Here is a 19,038-nt window from a genome sequence, read left to right on the forward strand (position 1 = left end):
GTCCAACTCTGGTGTTTCAGATGTTCATGGACTACAATTCCCATCCGCACCTGCTGGTATGGCCAATTGGCTGATGGGAATTGTAGTCTATGAACATCTGAAGCACCAGAGTTGAACACCCCTGCCCTAGGGTATCTCCTGACGTGTTAAATACCGGGGGGGGGGGGGGGGGGAGTCATTATGACAGGAAGTCTCCCCCTTGCTGTGACTCTGGAGGTGAGAGATGGAGGTTGATCCGGTTTTGAACCTTGGTTGTGTTTAAAATGTATTGTGTTACCTACACCAGGGGTCCCCAGCGCGGTGTCTTGGCACTCCCTAACACCTTTCTTGGCACCTGACAAGCATTTTTAGGAAGCGGGCGAAGACAGACACAGCTTTTGGTTAGCAGAGCTTCAGGCCGGTGGCGCAGGTTTGTTCAAACGTTGCCGTCGCGGCGCCAGGGGCTTCACTGGGTGATGGAAGATAAGCTATGGCAGCCATTTTGTGGCTAGCTCCAGCTTCTGGTACAGTCATTCTGCAGCTGGGACTGCGGGCTCAAAAAGGTTGAGGACCGCAGCCTACTCAGACTGGCAGCTGCTCCCCAGGCTCTTCCGCATCGGTCTTCCACATCCCCTCCTGAGAGCCAGCGTGGTGTCGTGGTTAAGAGCAGGTGGATTCTAATCTGGAGAACCAGGTTTGATTCCCCACCCCTCCACCAGAGTGGTAAAGGCTTATCTGGTGAACCAGATGTGTGGAAACATTCCCGCTGGATGGTCTTGGGCTAGTCACAGTTCTCTCAGAACTCTCTCAGCCCCACCTGCCTCACAAGGTGTCTGTCGTGGGGAGAGGAAGGGAAAGGAGCTTGTAAACCATCTTACAGGAGATAATGGTGGGGTATAAATCCAAACCTCCTGCTCTTCTTATTTATTTATTTATTTATTTAATTCCATTTTTAAACCGCCCTCCCCCGGAGGGCTCAGGGCGGTGTACATCAACATCAAATAAATACAAATATAAAAACAATCTATAACAATATTAAATTCATAGAATTTAAACAATTTAAAATTTGCAGATGGCGACTTATCCCAACCCCATTCCCGCCCATGGGAGACCAAGACTAAACACTTTCTCACTGAAAGGTGACAGGAGATTTGTGAATTCATCTGCCATTTCCTGGACCATCTTTGTTCTAGCATGCTCAGTTTGGGTCCCAGGGCTTACCTAGTTCTGTCCCCAAGGCACTCGGACCCAAGCACAGCATTCTAGAACAAAGATGGTCCCGGAAACAGAGGATTAATTCACAAATCTCCTGTCACTTTTCGGTGTGAAAGTGTATAGTCCTTTCAACGGCAGATGCCAGAGATGGAACCTGTGACCTTCCGCATGCAAAACGGATGCTCTTCCACTGAGCCACAATCCCACCCCCACCCCCACTCCCTTTTTACAAGTTAGGGAGGGAAACGTAAGACTTACTTGGGCCTTTCACCGTGACCTTAAGTTCACCACTGCCGGCACCTTGCGTGTAGACCTTGAAATCCGCTGTCTCCTTCACCCGGACCCCCTTCGGTTGCAGTCCCCGGCCCACGGCCCGGCAGACGTTGGGATTACATGCTGCAGCAGTAGAGAGAAAGGCGGCTGAGAGGCATGGAAGAAGGCCACGTGGCCTTCTTGCAGTGCTTGCGAACGGCAACGGCATGCTAGGGCGTTGAAAGAGAGGGCAGGATTGGAAACCCATGAGCTTTCCCCCCTGCGGGGTGGGGAGGGGGGAACGGACAGCCCCCCTCCGAGCCACAGACCTCCCGCCCTCCCCACACCTACAGGTAGAAGTACCATTGGCCCCGAGTCCAGACGCTCAGCAGGTGGGATGGCAGCAAAGATCCGGGAAGATGCCTCTTCAGAAAGGAGAGGAAGAGAACAGAGGAGAGCTGGCCAGGACAGAAGGTGCGCAGGCGGAGAGGAGAGGACAGAGGTTAGCGCAGGACAGAGCATCTGCTGCCCTTCCAGGTGTGAAAAGGAAACCCAAGCGGAGATGCCACGGACAGGAAGCCCCGCCAACGAGCCCGGAAGGGAGGGCAGCTCACCCTGGCCCACCGTGACCATGTAAGGGCTGCGGGGGATGGGCATGCTCCCAAAGGTGATACAGATGGTATAGGTGCCCTCCAGGGTGGGCTTGTAGGTACACCGGTACGTGCTGTTGCCCTTGTCTTCCAGCTGCTGCTCGACGGTCCCTTTCCCGCCTCTGGGATCTTGAATAACCACCTCCACTTCCCCGAGTCCGGCACCTGGTGCAGGGAGAGAGATTACAATTTGTTTTTTTTTAAAAAGACACTAACATCCCAGGCTGGGACAGGTCCCGTGGGGGCCACGGCACCTGCCAACCCCTTTTCTGGTGCCCTGCCAACTGTTTGTAGGAAACGGGTGATGCCAGGCAGGGCTTCTGCCCAACCACAGTTCAGATTGTCTGTGCAAGTTTTTAAAATCTGGCTGCAGCTGCCACCACAGCACAAGGAGCTTCGCTGCGCGACTGAAGCAAAGTTGTGCCGACTTTTTGGTAGCTGGCTCCGCCTCCTGCAGCAGCCATTTTGTAGCCTCGATCATTATGCTTGTGTCAGCACTCCCAAGGTGCCCCCAGGCTCAAAGACCTTGTGTATCCTTCAACATTCGTCCGTAGCAGGGGGCGCTGACTTTTTCCAGTTTTCAGTTAGGAAGAGACACACAAGATCTCACAATCAGTAACAAAAGCACACTGGTAAAAAATGTATGGTGTGTTTTTTTTTTGCCCACTGGTATAAATCTGCAAACAGGTCACTTTGGATTACTGGCAATTGTTGGCCACCATTATTCCCCTTACTGAAAAGAGCCTCTAAGAAGAGAAACTGTTTGGCATACCACTCGCTTCACATATTAGCAGGTCTAGGATCTCACCTACCCCTCACCTGAAATGTACCTCACCTGAAAGATTTCATTTTAACATTTAAAGACCAATTATTTGGTCCAGTTAAAAGAAATCAAGACTCAAGGCCAGAGGTCTTCAAACTATGGCCCTCCAGATGTTCAGGAACTACAATTCCCATCAGCCTCTGCCAGCATGGCCAAGTAGCAGGGCTGATGGGAATTGTAGTTCCTGAATATCTGGAGGGCCATAGTTTGAAGACCCCTGCTCAAGGCGATCCCATTCCATTAACCTAACTCTGGTCACAGAAGAGGCAGCAATTTCAATCCCCTTCTGTCATCTTTCCGTAACAGACTGACCTCCAGCAAGCAAACCCCAGGAATCCATTTTCCCAGGTCCGGCAGCAAGGGAAGAGGGAATTAAGTTACCTTTGTATAGAGATCTGTAGTCCTTTTAAAAGTAGATCACTAGATTCGACCCACCATTTTGCATAAGAGCTTTTGACGAGCCAAATCATCAGTGATATAATATACAAGGTCGCAGTCGCTGCAAGGAAAACTGTATTCATCATGTACTACGGCTTTGTATATCGTTCTCATCCATGCTCCCAAAATCTCTCATGCTCCACTGTGCAAAAATATAGTGTGCAACTTTTTCGATGCTGCACAAAACATGCCGAGCAGCACACCGGAAGACGCCATGGGGCCAACTTTCGCTTGAAATACTTAAATTACGCAGTAGCAGCAGCTGAGCAGCTGAGCAGCAGCTGCCGCTTAACAAATTCCTGGTGATTTGGAGCGTGCTCGACAGAGATAGGGTGTCAAATAGTCCCTCTCTCCCCCAAGTTGTGATTTCCTCCAGAACCGACCTCTGCAGTCTGGAAATCTTGCAATTTGGGGAGAATTCCAGACCTACAGACCCAACAATGTTTGCGCTGCGTTGCTGTAGCCTGTGCTTATGGGACCCTTTAGATACACAAACATGCCATACAAATGATCTACTAAACTAGTTTGTTAGACACCTAGAAACCAGAGGTACTTTTTTGAGAATGGCCATAACATTTCGACTTGCATTTCTTCTTTTAAGCAGCCAAGAACGCCACTGTGCGCCGCCCCCGTTTCTCGGCTCTGAAAACTGGCGCTCCAGCTGTTTTCTGGCCCGTGGTCAAAGTCACAAATTTTTTAATTGGAAGAGTTCTCGGGGACGCCCGTTCTGCTCTACTTAGCACAAGGCAGGTTTTGGAAGGGATTAAGACCGAGAGGGAGTGATTCAGACGGCAGCTAGTTTCCCAAGACAACGAGGATCTTCACCCCCTTAGCCCACAGAGATGGCTTAAGGCATTCAGCAATACTGCCAGAGCCAGACAAGAAATCAATTGTCTTGCTTAGTGTCTCTGGGACAAGGAAACCGCCTCTAGCCGGTCGGGAGAAGAGCAGTTGGACGCCAGGTAAGAAAAACGAGTTCCTGTAACGATTGGCGTTCTCGGGTGGTTGATTCCGATCAGAGCGCTCCTGTATGCTTTGCTTTATTGTTTCAGTTTCATGGACTGCCAAATGCAATAAGTTTGGAAAACTCCTGACAAGTTCCACCCACATGGCTCGGTAGCCAGCATACAAACTTCTGTTGCTGCTGGAGACATTTAGATCCTACCATTCTCCCTCCCCACATACAGACAAAAGCATGTTAGAAGGAAGAAACATAAGTAACAGGCACAGACAAGCCACTAAGGAATTAAGATATTCTTCTAACATAACTCTGATTTAAAAAACAGGGGAGCAGAGCGATTGAAGCCACCCCGGGTTCCAATTTCAACTCTGCTTTCCGGTGAAGACACTCTGCCCTTCTGAGTTTTAACAGCAAAGGTTGGAGAATGCAAATGAAATATTTTGGGATGGTCTACAGCTATTTATGTTATTTTCCCCTTCATAATCCAGCCCAAGGTCTGAGTGCCTCTGGACACAGTTTCAACGTAGTGTCTAAAAGAGCTATAAACATTTCACATCAAGGATCTCAAATCCCTGCTAGATTCTACCATTTGCTACAATTTTTCTCCATCTTGAACACAAAGGGGGGGGATCACTCTCTCAACCCCTAACTTTTCTAGAAATTAACCAAGTTTTTTCAAACTATAGCCAATGTTTGGAACATGGCAGGAAGCCCAGGAGGCAGCCAAATATTGACAGCATGATGTCACTTCCAGGGCAAAACTGGAAGTGGCATCAGTTCCCTCTAGGATTCATTCGAAGCTCTATGGTTTTGACCTCCTAGAAGTGGATGACGTCGCTTACAGGTTTACCTCAGGAACGTCATACCCTTAACACGACAATTATTTTTGGATAAGGATTGAGGACCTTACAACTTTATCAGGACAGATGAAAACTGCCCGTGAGCTTATTTTTGGATGCTGAAAAGTGTATAGAAACTTACAGTGTAGATTTGCCACCAGTGTGGTTATATAAAAGTTAAATACACACACAACACATTCTTACACACACACACACACACACACACACACAGTGATGAATTTTGAGGTTTTTTCCCTTTCTGGTTCTTTTTTCTCTTTTAGAATAATAAATAAAATTTCTTAAATGACTATTTTAAGTGGCGATATCTGCCATTCTCCCCCTCTATCAAGCGGCAGAGGAGGAGGAGGAGAAGAGAAGGAGTTTGGATTTATATCCCCCCTTTCTCTCCTGCAGGGGACTCAAAGGGGCTGACAATCTCCTTGCCCCTCCCCCCTCACAACAAACACCCTGTGAGGTAGGTGGGGCTGAGAGAGCTCCGAGAAGCTGTGACTAGCCCAAGGTCACCCAGCTGGCGTGTGTGGGAGTGTACAGGCTAATCTGAATCCCCCAGAGAAGCCTCCACAGCTCAGGCGGCAGAGCTGGGAATCAAACCCAGTTCCTCCAGATTAGATACACGAGCTCTTAACCTCCTACGCCACTGCTGCCAGCGGGAGGTCTCCCAACCGCCCCAGCGCAAGCCTGACACCCTCCTAACGCCCCCAGCCTTTCCACTGACCAGCGGTGAAGATATCAAAGTAGGTGGACTTGTTGGCGATGTTGCCCATAGGCTCCAGGCCAGGACCTTGGGCAGAGACCTTGGTGGCATCCCCAAGCGACTTGTCCACGTTCACCTCAAAGGGACTCTTGGCAATATGCTGCCCCGCGAACAGGACAGTCACCTGCAGCAGGAGGGAGAGAGAGGAAGCAGACGGAGGTTGGTGCCAAGGCGAGGCCCAACTACTAGAACCTTCTCCCACCCCTCTGCTGAGCCCTTACCTTGTGGGTACCTGTCACCTTGGGAACGTACCACACCGAGAAGGTCCGATTCTTGTCATTGTTGGCAATAACCTTGGCCTAAACAAAAGAGTAGTAGAAGAAGAAGAGCGTGGATTTATATCCGCCCCTTTCCTCTCCTGTAAGGAGACTCAAAGAGGCTGACAATCTCTTTTCTCTTCCCCCCTCAAAACGAACAACCTATAACAGTGGTGGCGAACCTTTGGCACTCCAGATGTTATGGACTACAATTCCCATCAGCCCCTGCCAATTGGCCATGCTGGCAGGGGATGATGGGAATTGTAGTCCATAACATCTGGAGTGCCAAAGGTCCGCCACCATGGCCCTATAAGATAGGTGGGGCTGAGAGAGCTCAGAAGAACTGTGACTAGCCCCAGGTCACCCAGCTGGCATGTGTTGGGAGTGCACAAGCTAATCTGGTTCACCAGATAAGCCTCCACAGCTCAAGTGGCAGAGCGGGGAATGAAACCCGGTTTTCCAGATTAGAGTGCACCTGCTCTTAACCACTACGCCACGCTGGCTGCAGGGAAAGGTGAGGCATATACCCCCTCTGTTCTCTCACACAATCTCTAGCCGGTCAGATTGCACTTCTAGTGGCTTTCCATAGCTGGTACCTCTTCTCGATGTCCGGCAGGATCCTCCACGTACACCAGAACTTCCCCCTGGCCGGCACTGATAGTTTCCACTGTGAACTCGGCCTTCTTCTTCACCATGTTTCCTGTGGGCTCGATGCCTGCAAGACACCGTGGAGACAGCAGTGACCACACAGCTCCCTGAGCCACCAACACACAACAGTGGATTGTCGCAGGCTTTCACGGCCGGAATCACTGGGGTGTTGTGGGGTTTCCCGAGATTTTCTCCTGATGTTTCGCCTGCACCTGTAGCTGGCATCTTCAAGATGCAGGCAAAACGCCAGGAGAAAATGCTCCCGGAACACGGCCATACAACCCGGAAAACCCACAACACCCTGCAGAGCAGTGGGGTGAGTGGTCAAAAGTCAAGCCGTGCCTACAACTGGAGAGAAAACCTTAGGCCAAGTCGATCCCACATCTGCAGCGTGGGAATGATACTGGGCCTGCTCTCCCAATCGGTCAACGATCAAGATAATCTAAGGGGCTTTCCGCACTACAGAAGGGAGCTAAGGTTCCCTTCAGTGGAGGGCGATTCCAGGCTGTCTGCACAGCAACTTACTTGGCCCCCTGGAACCGAGCTAAGTGGGTGGGATCATCTTGGTGCCTGTTTCGCTCCTCGATCGTGATTGGAGCTTGTGTTACCATGGGAAACGGGAGCGTTCTCTTTTTTTACAGTTTACAGTTACATGCCCGCCACGACTCTCCTGTTCTGCACATGCCACAAAAGCGGCTCCTGATTGGCTGAACGGATGAGGTGTCGTTTCGATGTGTCCGCACTTCGAAGCTTCGAAGTGGTATCGACCTTGTTCCAGCAGAAAGGTGCAGTTCATAACTGTGACAGGGATGTCGCAGTTCTGAGGGGGGGGGGAAACTGAGACAAAACAACGTTGAGCTCAGTTGCAGTGCGGATACACTGAGGTGAACCCAGATAGAAACCAGTACAACTCTGTCAGCGCGGAAAGCCGCTAACTGTCAGACCGAAAGCAGAGGTAAAACATCCAGCATAGCTGGAGCTTGTTATCAGCATAGAAGGTGGTGCAAGAAAGTCAGAGCAGCCAAGCGGTGCTCAGCATTTCATGAACACGATTGAGAAAACCCTTCATTCATGCTCTTGCTAATTCTCCATCCATATTGCTGCCGCCTCTTACAAAAGAAGAAGAGATTTGATGAATCCTCTGCTTTTCTCAGTGGTGAAGAGTCTCAAAGCAGCTTACACACTCCTTCCCTTCCTCTCCCCACAACAGACATTTTGTGGGGCAGGTGGGGCTGAGAGTTAGGAGAGAACGGTGACTAGCCCAAGGTCGCCCATGTGGAGGACTGGGGAACCAAACCTTGTTCTCCAGGTTAGAGCTCACCGCCTGCAATTAGCACACCACCCTGGGCCTCTTGATTCCCCCAGGCACGTCAGAAGTCAAGTTCCTGGCATCCAGCCCTGGTTCTCACCTGGTCCATAAGCTCTGGCTTTCTTGGGGTTCAGTTTGGGCCTGAGAGGGGCTCCGGGCTTCAGTTTGGCTTTGGGGAACTGGGAGAGGTAGGTCATGACCGAGTGCTCATCCACATTGGGATCCACAATCTCTTCTGGAGTGATCACCTAAAAGGAACACAGATTCCAGCAGGAGAGAAAAAGGCACTTAGATCTGGGCACAACAATATACAAAAATATATTCTCTTCTGCTGGTGGTCCCTGGCCCCAGACAAGTTCGATGATGATGATGATGATGATTAGTAGTAGTACTAGTAGATTACAACACAGCACAAGTGTCTGGAATTCGTCTCTGAATATCAAGTCCTTCCCAAGGACCTAGGATACTAGAGGTATTTGCGTAGAATGTGTGCAGTTCCTAGAAGTGCTGTTTTTTGCAGCGTGTGGACGTTTAGGCTTTTCAGATGCTTTTCAAGGTTTCTTGGGATTCCACCTAGAGCACCAACTACTAGTGCAGGGGTAGGGAACCTTTAACACCCAAAGAGCCATTTGGACCCGTTTTCCATGGGAAAAGAAAACACTTGGAGCCGCAAATAATTTTTGACATTTAAAATAAAGATTACACTATATATATAGGGTTTTTTTTTAACCTTTTACTCCGCTCATTCTGAGAAGCGCATGGATGCGCCCGCCCTGCTGCCTGCAGGGTGGGCAAGGATGAAGCTGGCGGTTGATGCCTCATTCCTTGCCGGCCGCCCGAGGAAAAGCTCCCCGCCCCGCCCAACGTGAGGGTGGGCGAAGAGGGGAAGCCAGCGGTGGCCCTAGCCCGACCCGTGGGCAGTTGGTGGTAGGTCTGCCCACCCTGGGTTGCCTGCAGGGCGGGAGCAGCAGGATGGGAGCTGTACCGGCTACGGCTCGTGGAGCCACAGTGCAAGGGCAGAAGAGCCGCATGCGGCTCTCGAGCCGCAGGTTCCCTACCCCTGTACTAGTGGGATTACTGTTGTTCTTTTTCGCCACAATCGTTCGACTTCAATTTGTAGGTCCTTGTATTTCGTGATCTTTTCCAGCTCTTTGTCCTCTACCCTGCTGTCAACTGGCAGAGCAACATCTATGATCCAAACATGTTTTTTCTCTACCACTGTTATGTCTGGGGTGTTGTGTGCCAGGTGTCTGTCTGTCTGTATTCTAAAGTCCCAGAGTATTTTTGCTTCTTCGTTTTCTGTGGTCTTCTCTGGCTTGTGCTCGTGCCAGGCCTTGCTACAGGGCAGGCCGTACTTTTTGCAAAGCATTTATTATCATAATTATTATCATTGTTAGAGTCAATATCCCACTCTTCCAACCAGAGCTGGCTCAGAGCAGCTAACAACATAGATAAAATACAATAGATATAAAATCATAGAGTAGAGATGATAACGCTCATATCACATAAACACTAAAACAGGCCAGGGTTAGGCTAGTACACCACAACGCCTCAATTTAAAGATGAAAAAAGTGGGGGAAAGGGAGGGAGGAAGGGAGACCAGCCAGATTGGAGGAAGGGTGAGATGCCCCCATTACAGCCATGCATTAAGGGCAGACTGCCTTACCTGGCTCCCCCCCCCACCTCCTTATAAGCCTCTCCCCCAGCAGGATCCAGCCCATTGAATGCCTCAGGCAGATTCAGTGGGCTTCCTAGGAGCCCCCGAGGAGGAGGGGCCCCCCTCTGCTTCTGGGCAGGTTGTTTTTCCTGCTTGGGGAGAGCTCTGCAGGAAGGAGGGAGAAGAGAAAGGCAGCCTCTCCTCTTGCCAGAGGCAATTCAAGGCAGGGGAGGGGTGGGGGTGGGTGATCTGCCCCTTCCCCCAATGCTCCTGGTCTCCTAAAGGCACTCCTTCTCTGTCTTTCATCTGGTTTCTCTCCCTGCTGCCCCTTCCCCTCCCCAAAGCAGAGAGAAAGTCAGCCTCAACCATTGCTTTTCCGCCTCGGCCCGAGTCTGGTGGGACGCTCTGTCTAGCGCAGGGGTCTGCAACCTGCAGCTCTCCCGATGTTCATGGACTGCAATTCCCATCAGCCCCAATTGGCCATGCTGGCAGGGGCTGATGGGAATTGTAGTCCATGAACATCTGGAGAGCCGCAGGTGGCAGACCCCCTGGTCTAGTGACGGCAGGGCGATGCGGGATCCCCCTCTCCGCTCCATCTTTCCATTGGGTGTTAAGGAGCTTATTGCGCCCCTGATAGGATTGCCTGTAATTCCGCCATCTTGGACTAAGTAGCTGTAATGGATCACAAAATACGGAAATTTTTTCGTTTCAGGTGATTTGACGCTTCGCTTGCTTGTCATCAGCCGCCCTGCGCCCGAAAGAGAAGGAGCAGCCTATGAAATCTAATGTTAAATTATACGCCAGAATGCAGCAAACCAACGTGGAATAGTTTGAGAAGCCACATTCGTCTGCAGTAGAAGGGCGTGAAAAGGGGATCGGCATTTTGGTTCGTTACTGTCGAGCACCTGCTGCTGGGTTTTGCTGTGTGTGTTATCTGTCTTGCCCTGGCGTTTTTCCCAGACTGGTCTGGCGTGTGAAGGTTTTTGTGGGGATTGGGGTGTGAGTCTTCTTAGGTACCGTTCTGTGGTTTTTAATCTCACTGCTTGCAAGTCTTTGGATGGAGTCTAAGGCTTTCAATAAAGATCCCATTCTTCTGTGGTGATTCTGGTGGTCTGGTCTAAGGCCTTTACATTTTGCAAGCAATCCTTTAAGCAATCCGATAGCACTTTAGAAGAGAACAAAGTTTGGAAGACAGGAGCTTTCGAGAGTCCAAGATTCCAAAGATTGTCATGCCCTTATATAAAGCTGTGGTGTGACCGCACTTGGAGTACTGTGTCCAGTTCTGGTCGCCACATCTCAAAAAGGATATCGAAGAGATAGGAAAAAGTGCAGAGAAGGGCAACGAGGATGATTGAGGGATTGGAGCACCTTCCTTACGAGGAGAGGCTGCAGCGTTTGGGACTCTTAGTTTGGAGAGGACACGTCTGAGGGGGGATATGATTGAAGTCTATAAAATTATGCAGGGGGTAGAAAATGTTGACAGAGAGAAATTTTTCTCTCTTTCTCACAATACTAGAACCAGGGGGCATCCATTGAAAATGCTGGGGGGAAGAATTAGGACTAATAAAAGGAAACACTTCTGCACGCAACTTGTGATTGGTGTTTGGAATATGCTGCCACAGGAGGTGGTGATGGCCACTCACCTGGATAGCTTTAAAAGGGGCTTGGACAGATTTAGGGAGGAGAAGTCGATTTATGGCTCCCAATCTTGATCCTCTTTGATCTGAGATTGCAAAGGCCTTAGCAGACCAGGTGCTCGGGAGCAGCAGCAGCTGCAGAAGGCCCTTGCTTTCCCATCCTGCATGTGAGCTCCCAAAGGCACCTGGTGGGCCACTGCGAGTAGCAGAGAGCTGGACTAGATGGACTCTGGTCTGATCCAGCAGGCTAGTTCTTATGTTCTTAAGGCCATTGCTTTCACCTCCTGCATGTGAGCTCCCAAAGGCACCTGGTGGGCCACTGTGAGTAGCAGAGAGCTGGACTAGATGGACTCTGCTCTGATCCAGCTGGCTTGTTCTTATGTTCTTATGTTCCGCAGGTTATCAGGCCCTTGAAAGGTTGTACTCTAAAAATCTTGATGGTTTCTAAGATGCCACTCAATAGTCCCTGTCAGCATTCCACAGGGCTGTGCGGATCTTCAGAGACACTGCGCGGAACTAAGCAGCCCCTTTTCTGCACGGCACCAGCACAGAGACGTCCTACAGGGAATGTTGCTGCTACTGGACTCAATCCACCCGTACTACTGCAAACCAGCATCGCTACCCACCTTAAACCGTTTGCACCCTGTGAGATTCGAACCCAGTCGCACCTCACAGACCAACAAAACTTTCAGAGTTATTCAGAGTTATAAGTTTTTGACCATCAAAGCTCGCTTTGTCAAAAGCCCCCCGAAAACTTGTTGGTCTCCGAGTTCTACCGGACTCCAATCTAAATATGGAATAAATACAGGATAATTTATTTCCCATCTTTTCTAAAATAAAAGAATAATTCCCCTCTCCAAAGCTATGCTGATAGGTTCAAATACGTCTGGGCCAAGTAACATTTCTACCAAACAAACATACTCTGTACTGTCGAAGGCTTTCATGGCCGGATTCAATTGGTTCTGGTGGGGTTTCCGGGCTGTGTGGCCATGGTCTGGTGGATCTTGTTCCTAACGTTTCGCCTGCATCGGTGGCTTTGCCGCAGATGCTGGCCACAGATGCTGGCGAAACGTTAGGAACAAGATCCACCAGCCCGGAAAGCTCACCACAACCAAGCATACTCTGTTTGCAACATCTGGGCATGTGTGTGAATCTAGCATCGTAAGATCACACTTTGCACAGGTTTGAAGCACGGCATTTTCCTGACCGTTAGCCACTTACCTGTGGGATGCCCAGCCAATCGTCAGCCTGCTGCATGGCCTCCCGGGCATTGTTGACGGGCTTGCTAGCATCCCACGAATCCCAGTCAGGACACAGCCCTGTTTGGAGGGGAAGGTGCCCAATCAATCGCAGGAAACAAACACCTTTCCCCAGAAGGTCTGGGAGAAGAACATACATTTCTACCCCTCCCAAGGGAGTGAACTGGCTATTGGAATATTAGAATCGGCAGCTCCAAATTGACGCCACTGAGAGATTAAATACGAAGATCTTCATTCCGACTAGCATCCGACGAAGGGAGCTTTGACTCTCCAAAGCTCATATGCTGGAAATCTTTAAAGTGCTACTGGACTCAAGTCCAGTTGTCTAGAAGTGGCAGTTTTAACAGGAGGGTATGTAAAAACCAAGGATCGCGTCACACACTGAGGCGGAAACTAAATAAATGCAAAACCCATAAAGCTCTGAAGTTACTACTATAATTCATAAAGTGTTGTATAACAAACAAAAATCAGCTGTAAATTTCTTAACTGAGCTACAGCTGTGATGCCTTTACAGACGACAAGAAAAATCAATCTCACGATTTAAACCAACAATATTACTTTTAAACCTATGAATAAATCTATTTTCAACTCTTAAAATAAATTTGTCAATGTCAATATCACGTCTTGTTTTTATGTGTTGAAAATGTTGCAAAACCGCAAATTTGAAATCACAGTCCCTATGACCCATTTGACATTGACACATTTATTTTAAGAGTTGAAAATAGATTTATTCATAGGTTTAAAAGTAATATTGTTGGTTTAAATCGTGAGATTGATTTTTCTTGTCATCTGTAGCTCAGTTAAGAAATTTACAGCTGATTGTAATTACGGGCAATCCATATACTTTCACGATTCTCCTTGCTTTCCATTACACATAATAGCCATTGTTGGAGTGCATGACAGCTCTACGGAGAGATAAGTAAGATAGCTAAAATGGTTATTCATCATAATAAAAATATAATGTGTAGTATTAAAGTTATATAATTTGTTAAAATGATGTAAAATTATTAAAAATGTTTAAAAATGTTTAAAACGCTTAAAAATGTTTAAAAACGTTCAAAATGGTTTAAAATTGTTTAAAAAAGTTAATAAGTTTATGTTTAAAAGTAAGTGTGTATAACAAAAAACTATGATGATTATTATTATTTTTTGTAGATAATCCATATGGCAATTAAGAAATGTGAAAAAGAGAATTGATGAATTTCTTCTCCTGAGGAAGATATCTACGAAAACGCTTTTTGAAACGCGTGAGGTGTTTGAGAGAGAGACTCTAAAGGATTTATAAAGACTGGAGATATTTATTTTGACGCTCTTTGAACCATTATTTTTGGGCTTTTACATATAATATCACACTATATGTATAAGAATTTGAATGAGAGACTCTAGATACTTACAGAGACTTAAGATTATTTTGATGAATTTGAATCATGACTTTGGTCTATTTTTTTGTTTGTTATACAACACTTTATGAATTATAGTAGTAACTTCAGAGATTTGTGGGTTTTGCATTTATTTAGTTTCCGCCTCAGTGTGTGACGCGATTCTTGGTTTTTACATATCTATACGTTACACACATTGTTGTATTAGTTTTAACAGGAGGCCCATGAAAGCCATGGTGTGCAACACTTAGGAGCGGGAGAGTTCTAACCCTGCAGATCAAGCCCACTGGCAAGTTTATAGATCATGGTTTTTCCAGATACTAGTCCATATCTTATCAGTTCTTCCAGCAGATGCAATACCGCCATGCTGACAGAGGCTGATGGGAATTGTAGTTCCTGAACATCTGGAGAGCCGCAGGTTCCCTACCCCTGGCCTAGAGCAATAAACAAGCGCCGTGCAAGGACACTGGGTGATTTCTGAACTGCTTCATAAGTAGGGGCAGGGAAACAAATCCATTTTACCAGCTAAGACGCCGCTGCTCACGTGGAGGAGTGAGAAATCAAAACCCGGTCCTCCATATTAGAGTCCCCCCTGCGCTTAACCACAACACCACACTGGGGCATCCCGTACCTGGGGCGCAGCTGTCCACGAGAGCTCCCAGCGCCCGGCCACTCTGCCAGTCCTTGCTGAAGTTGGTGATGGGCAGCTGGGGCAGCTTGTTCTGGATCCAGCCCAGCAGGCGTTGCTTGGGGGTCTGCTTCTTGGCCTCTTCATCGTCTTCCTCATCCCACATGGGCATGGAGATGGAGTAGTGGAGGATCAGAGTCCAGATCAGGCCCAGGATGAGCTTCAAGTTTCCGTCGACAATTGCTTTGCTGTCTGGAGAGAAGTCGGGAGCCTGGGTCAGTACCAAGGGGTAACTTCAAGGGAAACATGGGTCAGTACCAAGGAAAGCACCAAGGGGTGACTTAAACCTTCCCAATGAGGCCAGAGTTGCAAGAAGGGGGATCCAGGGTCCTCCTTTAGATTCCAAGCTCTCCCTTAGGACAGCCCCCTCCCCCACCCACATATATCAAGTGCTAGATTTGTATTCCTTTAATTTTCTGGGGACAGTAAAAAGCGCCGGCAAGTCGCAGCCGATTTATTTACTTTAACTATATCCCATTTTACCCCGCACTGAGGACCCAAAACTCCAGCACCGTTCTCTGCTCCTCTGGTTTATTTATTTATTTATTTTATTTCTCAGTCTTATAGACCGCCCAACCCCCGGAGGGCTCTGGGCGGTGAACAACATAAAACAACAGTTACACAATAGACTGTAAATAATTTCAGCTAAAATGCAGCCATTAATAATGACTAATAACAGCAGTGCCCGCAACAATTCCTGTTAAACTCTCCCAGAAGGGGAGAAGAAGAGAATGGGCCCATAGATGGTAGTGGGCCCAAAATGTAGGAGGAGGCGGGGGCACTTATATCAGCGGCTGGACACTCCAAAAGCCCGGCGGAACAACTCCGTCTTGCAGGCCCTGCGGAACTCACCAAGATCCCGCAGGGCCCGGACAGCTGGAGGAAGAGTGTTCCACCAGGCCGGGGCCAGGGCTGTAAAAGTCCTGGCCCGCGTGGAGGCCAGCCGCATCAGTTTATCCTCACAACCCTGTGAAGTAGGCTGAAAATGTGCAACTGGCCAAAGGCTTCCGTGGCAGAGAGTTTCCCGTATCCATGTCCAATGCTTTAACTACTGCACCGAGCTGGCTTTCAACTGAGGGCAGGGGGTGTCCAACTCTGGCGCTTCAGATGTTCATGGACTACAACTCCCACCAGCCAATTGGCCATGCCAGCAGGGGCTGATGGGAATTGTAGTCCATGAACATCTGAAGCGCCAGAGTTGGACACCCCTGGCTCAGGGCAACTCTGTCGAGTTTTCAAGGGAAGAGGCAAACAATAGGGACGTGCCCCTGCCTGCCCCTATGTTGGAACCCCCAGCTGATCTTCCATCCAAGTCCTAAACAGAGTTCCACAGAAAGATGATAGTAGTGTCAGTTGAGGGGCAGCAGTTAAGAAAATTGTAAGCATTAGAACAGGGGTCCCCAAACTTTTTAAACAGGGGGCCAGTTCACTGTCCCTCAGACTGTTGGAGGGCCGGACTAAAAAAAACTATGAACAAATTCCTATGCACAAATGATTGTAAAATGTTTGATTTCACCTTTCAGCCTTTCTGTCATGGTCTATTTTTAGAACAGTGACCAAAGTATGTCAAGTACAGGGTGGGCTCCAAATATTGTTGGGGAGGCTGTGGAATACCTTCCCCTGTAAAAAAAAGCAGAACTATCCCAATGAAGCATTCCATCTAACCCAGGATTAGGCATCTTCCTGGGTTCTTCCTCCCTAGCAGCCAGCGAGCGATTCGCCAGCCTGGCTGATGCCAATGGGAGTGAGGCGGAACAGAAAGCCTGAGAGCAACACATGGAGTAGCCGAGAGGGAAGGGCGGAGCAGGCGTTGCCACATGTAAGGTTTCCAACTCTGGGTCAGAAAATGCATGGAGATTTGGGGGTGCCATCATGTAACTGCAATCAACAGCCGTTGGGGCCGGTTCCTCCTCTCCCTCGAGCCCCCACTGCACATGAATGGAGCCATCGCCACCATGCCTGGCGGGCCGGATAAATGCCTTCAGGGGGCCACATTTTGCCCCCGGGCCGTAGTTTGGGGACCCCTACATTAGAATGTAGTCCCGAACGAATATGACAATTATTATTATTATTGTTATTATTATTATTTCATATACCGCCCCATCCCCAAAGGGCTCTGGGCGGTGTACAACATAAAAACCACACACAAAATCATCAAATCAGACTTCCATAAATGTAATAAAACAGGAATTGTATCCTAAAATGGCATCCCACCTGACCTAATCCTCTTAGAAGGAGGGGAGGGGCAGATGGTCTTGATGGCATTAGAGCCCCATATGTCCCAATAGTGGGTCCCGATGTCGTTGGGGACCCATGGACTGGGGGGGGCACACTCAGCGGCTGGTTTCTCCAAAGGCCCGGTGGAACAACTCAGTCTTACAGGCCCTGCGGAAATCACCAAGGTCCCGCAGGGCCCGGACAGCTGGAGGGAGAGTGTTCCACCAGGCAGGGGCCAGAGCCGTAAAGGCCCTGGCCCGAGTGGAGGCCAGCCGCATCATCGAGGGGCCAGGGATCTCCAGTAAATTGGCCTCTGCTGAGCGCAGAGGTCGAGCTGGGACGTATGGGGTAATGCGGTCCCGAAGGTACGAGGGTCCCAGGCCGCGTAAGGCCTTGAAGGTCAAAACCCAGACCTTGAAGATAATTCGGAATTCAACTGGGAGCCTATAAGTTTAATAAAATAATAAATAAATAAATCTCGGAAGGCGCCCCCTGTGAGCAGGCGAGCCGCTGCATGCTGGACCAGTTTCAGTTTCCGGATCAAACCCAAGGGAAGGCCCGCGTAGAGCGAGTTACAATAGTCTAACCTGGAGGTGACCGTTGCATGGATCACAGTGGCCAGGTCCGTATCGGAGAGGAAGGGAGCCAGCCATCGGGCCTGACGAAGATGGAAGAACGCAACCCGGGTTACATGGGCCACCTGGGTCTCCATTGAAAGAGACAAATCCAGGTGGACCCCCAGGCTGCGGACGGAGGAGGCCGGCGCCAATTATCATTCATTCTTACACGCTGCCTTTGTCACAACTATTATTTTGTGCATTACTGAACATGATACTCTGACACAAGAGCATTTATAGTTCACTGAATGATTTTCAAATGGATGCGGGGAGCAGGGCTAGGTAGGCACTAGGGCCCTGGCGAAGCATTCTGCAACGAAGGAGGTCCGGCACGCTTTGTTCTGTGCCAGAGGAATATCCAACCCTACAATCAATTATGCGGAACAGAGTATAGCTTTTAAGATCCAACAAGATCAGGCGAGCCTGGACCCGCCAGGTCCAGGCGAGAGATGTTCAGAGGTGGTTTGCCATTTCCTGCCTCTGCATAGCAGACCACTTGGACTTCCTTGGTGGTCTCCCTTTCCCAAGTCCTAACCAGGGCTGATATGAAGAGGCTGGGCCATCCAGGTCAGGACGGAGAGGAACAAATCGAGGTGGCTGGCTTGCGATTACCCCACCCCCACCCCGCATAATGAACCTGGAGTTCCTTACAGGTCTCCCATCCCGGGACTAACCAGGGCCGCCCCGGCTTGTCACGTGAGATCAGACTGTGCTACAATTTTAAATTACCGGTAAATTGCATTAATATGTAATGCTATTAAGCAACATGTTTTCAAGTCTCAATTGTTCTACCTGGTTCTCCCAGCGTGCTGGAACACCCTACAACAACGGTGGTGAACCTTTGGCACTCCAGATGTTCATGGACTACAATTCCCACCAGCCCCTGCCAGCATGGCCAATGGGCCATAACATCTGGAGTGCCAAAGGTTCGCCACCACTGGAATGCTTTAAGACAGACTGATCCCCGGATGCCAACACAACCAGGGACATGGATCTTCTGCCGCGGCTGTATTTCATCCGATGGCCCTCCCCCCATCTCCAAGGGTAGGTTCGAGTTGACTCATTCTATCAGCTATTACTGGACAAAGATCACCAGGATTCCACATGTACCTCGAGATCTGCACAAGGAAGGAAGCGTAAACATCCCTCTTAAAATTATCAAAGCCACAACCTTTGGGTCCAACTGCAGGCAATAATAAAAAGTAGCTGTACGTTTCCCCGTAAGGGAGATAGAATATCAAAAGAATGGATAGGACCAGCTTTGATTGCAGGATTCTACATGGTTTTAGCTTGCTTTGGGGGCACATGAAACCTGCCAATACCCCACCCTCCTCCTCCTCCCATCATCTCCATGACAGACCATGACAACAAATGCCCTGTGAGGTAGGTGGGGCTGAGAGAGCTCCGAGAAGCTGTGACTAGCCCAAGGTCACCCAGC

General features: G+C 49.1%; 1 protein-coding gene across 1 annotated transcript in view; it reads right to left on the reverse strand.

Annotated features, from left to right (window-relative positions):
- LOC125428004 (filamin-A-like) overlaps nucleotides 1-19,038 on the reverse strand; it is a 157,813-nt gene that overhangs the window by 101,134 nt on the left and 37,641 nt on the right. The window contains 8 exon segments of the mRNA XM_048487578.1: nucleotides 1,453-1,590; nucleotides 2,061-2,261; nucleotides 5,894-6,056; nucleotides 6,154-6,231; nucleotides 6,786-6,904; nucleotides 8,247-8,394; nucleotides 12,662-12,759; nucleotides 14,710-14,958. Coding sequence (XP_048343535.1) covers nucleotides 1,453-1,590; nucleotides 2,061-2,261; nucleotides 5,894-6,056; nucleotides 6,154-6,231; nucleotides 6,786-6,904; nucleotides 8,247-8,394; nucleotides 12,662-12,759; nucleotides 14,710-14,958 — 1,194 coding nt within the window.

This window comes from Sphaerodactylus townsendi, linkage group LG03 (assembly GCF_021028975.2).
Source record: "Sphaerodactylus townsendi isolate TG3544 linkage group LG03, MPM_Stown_v2.3, whole genome shotgun sequence".
In the NCBI taxonomy this organism is placed as follows: domain Eukaryota; kingdom Metazoa; phylum Chordata; class Lepidosauria; order Squamata; family Sphaerodactylidae; genus Sphaerodactylus; species Sphaerodactylus townsendi.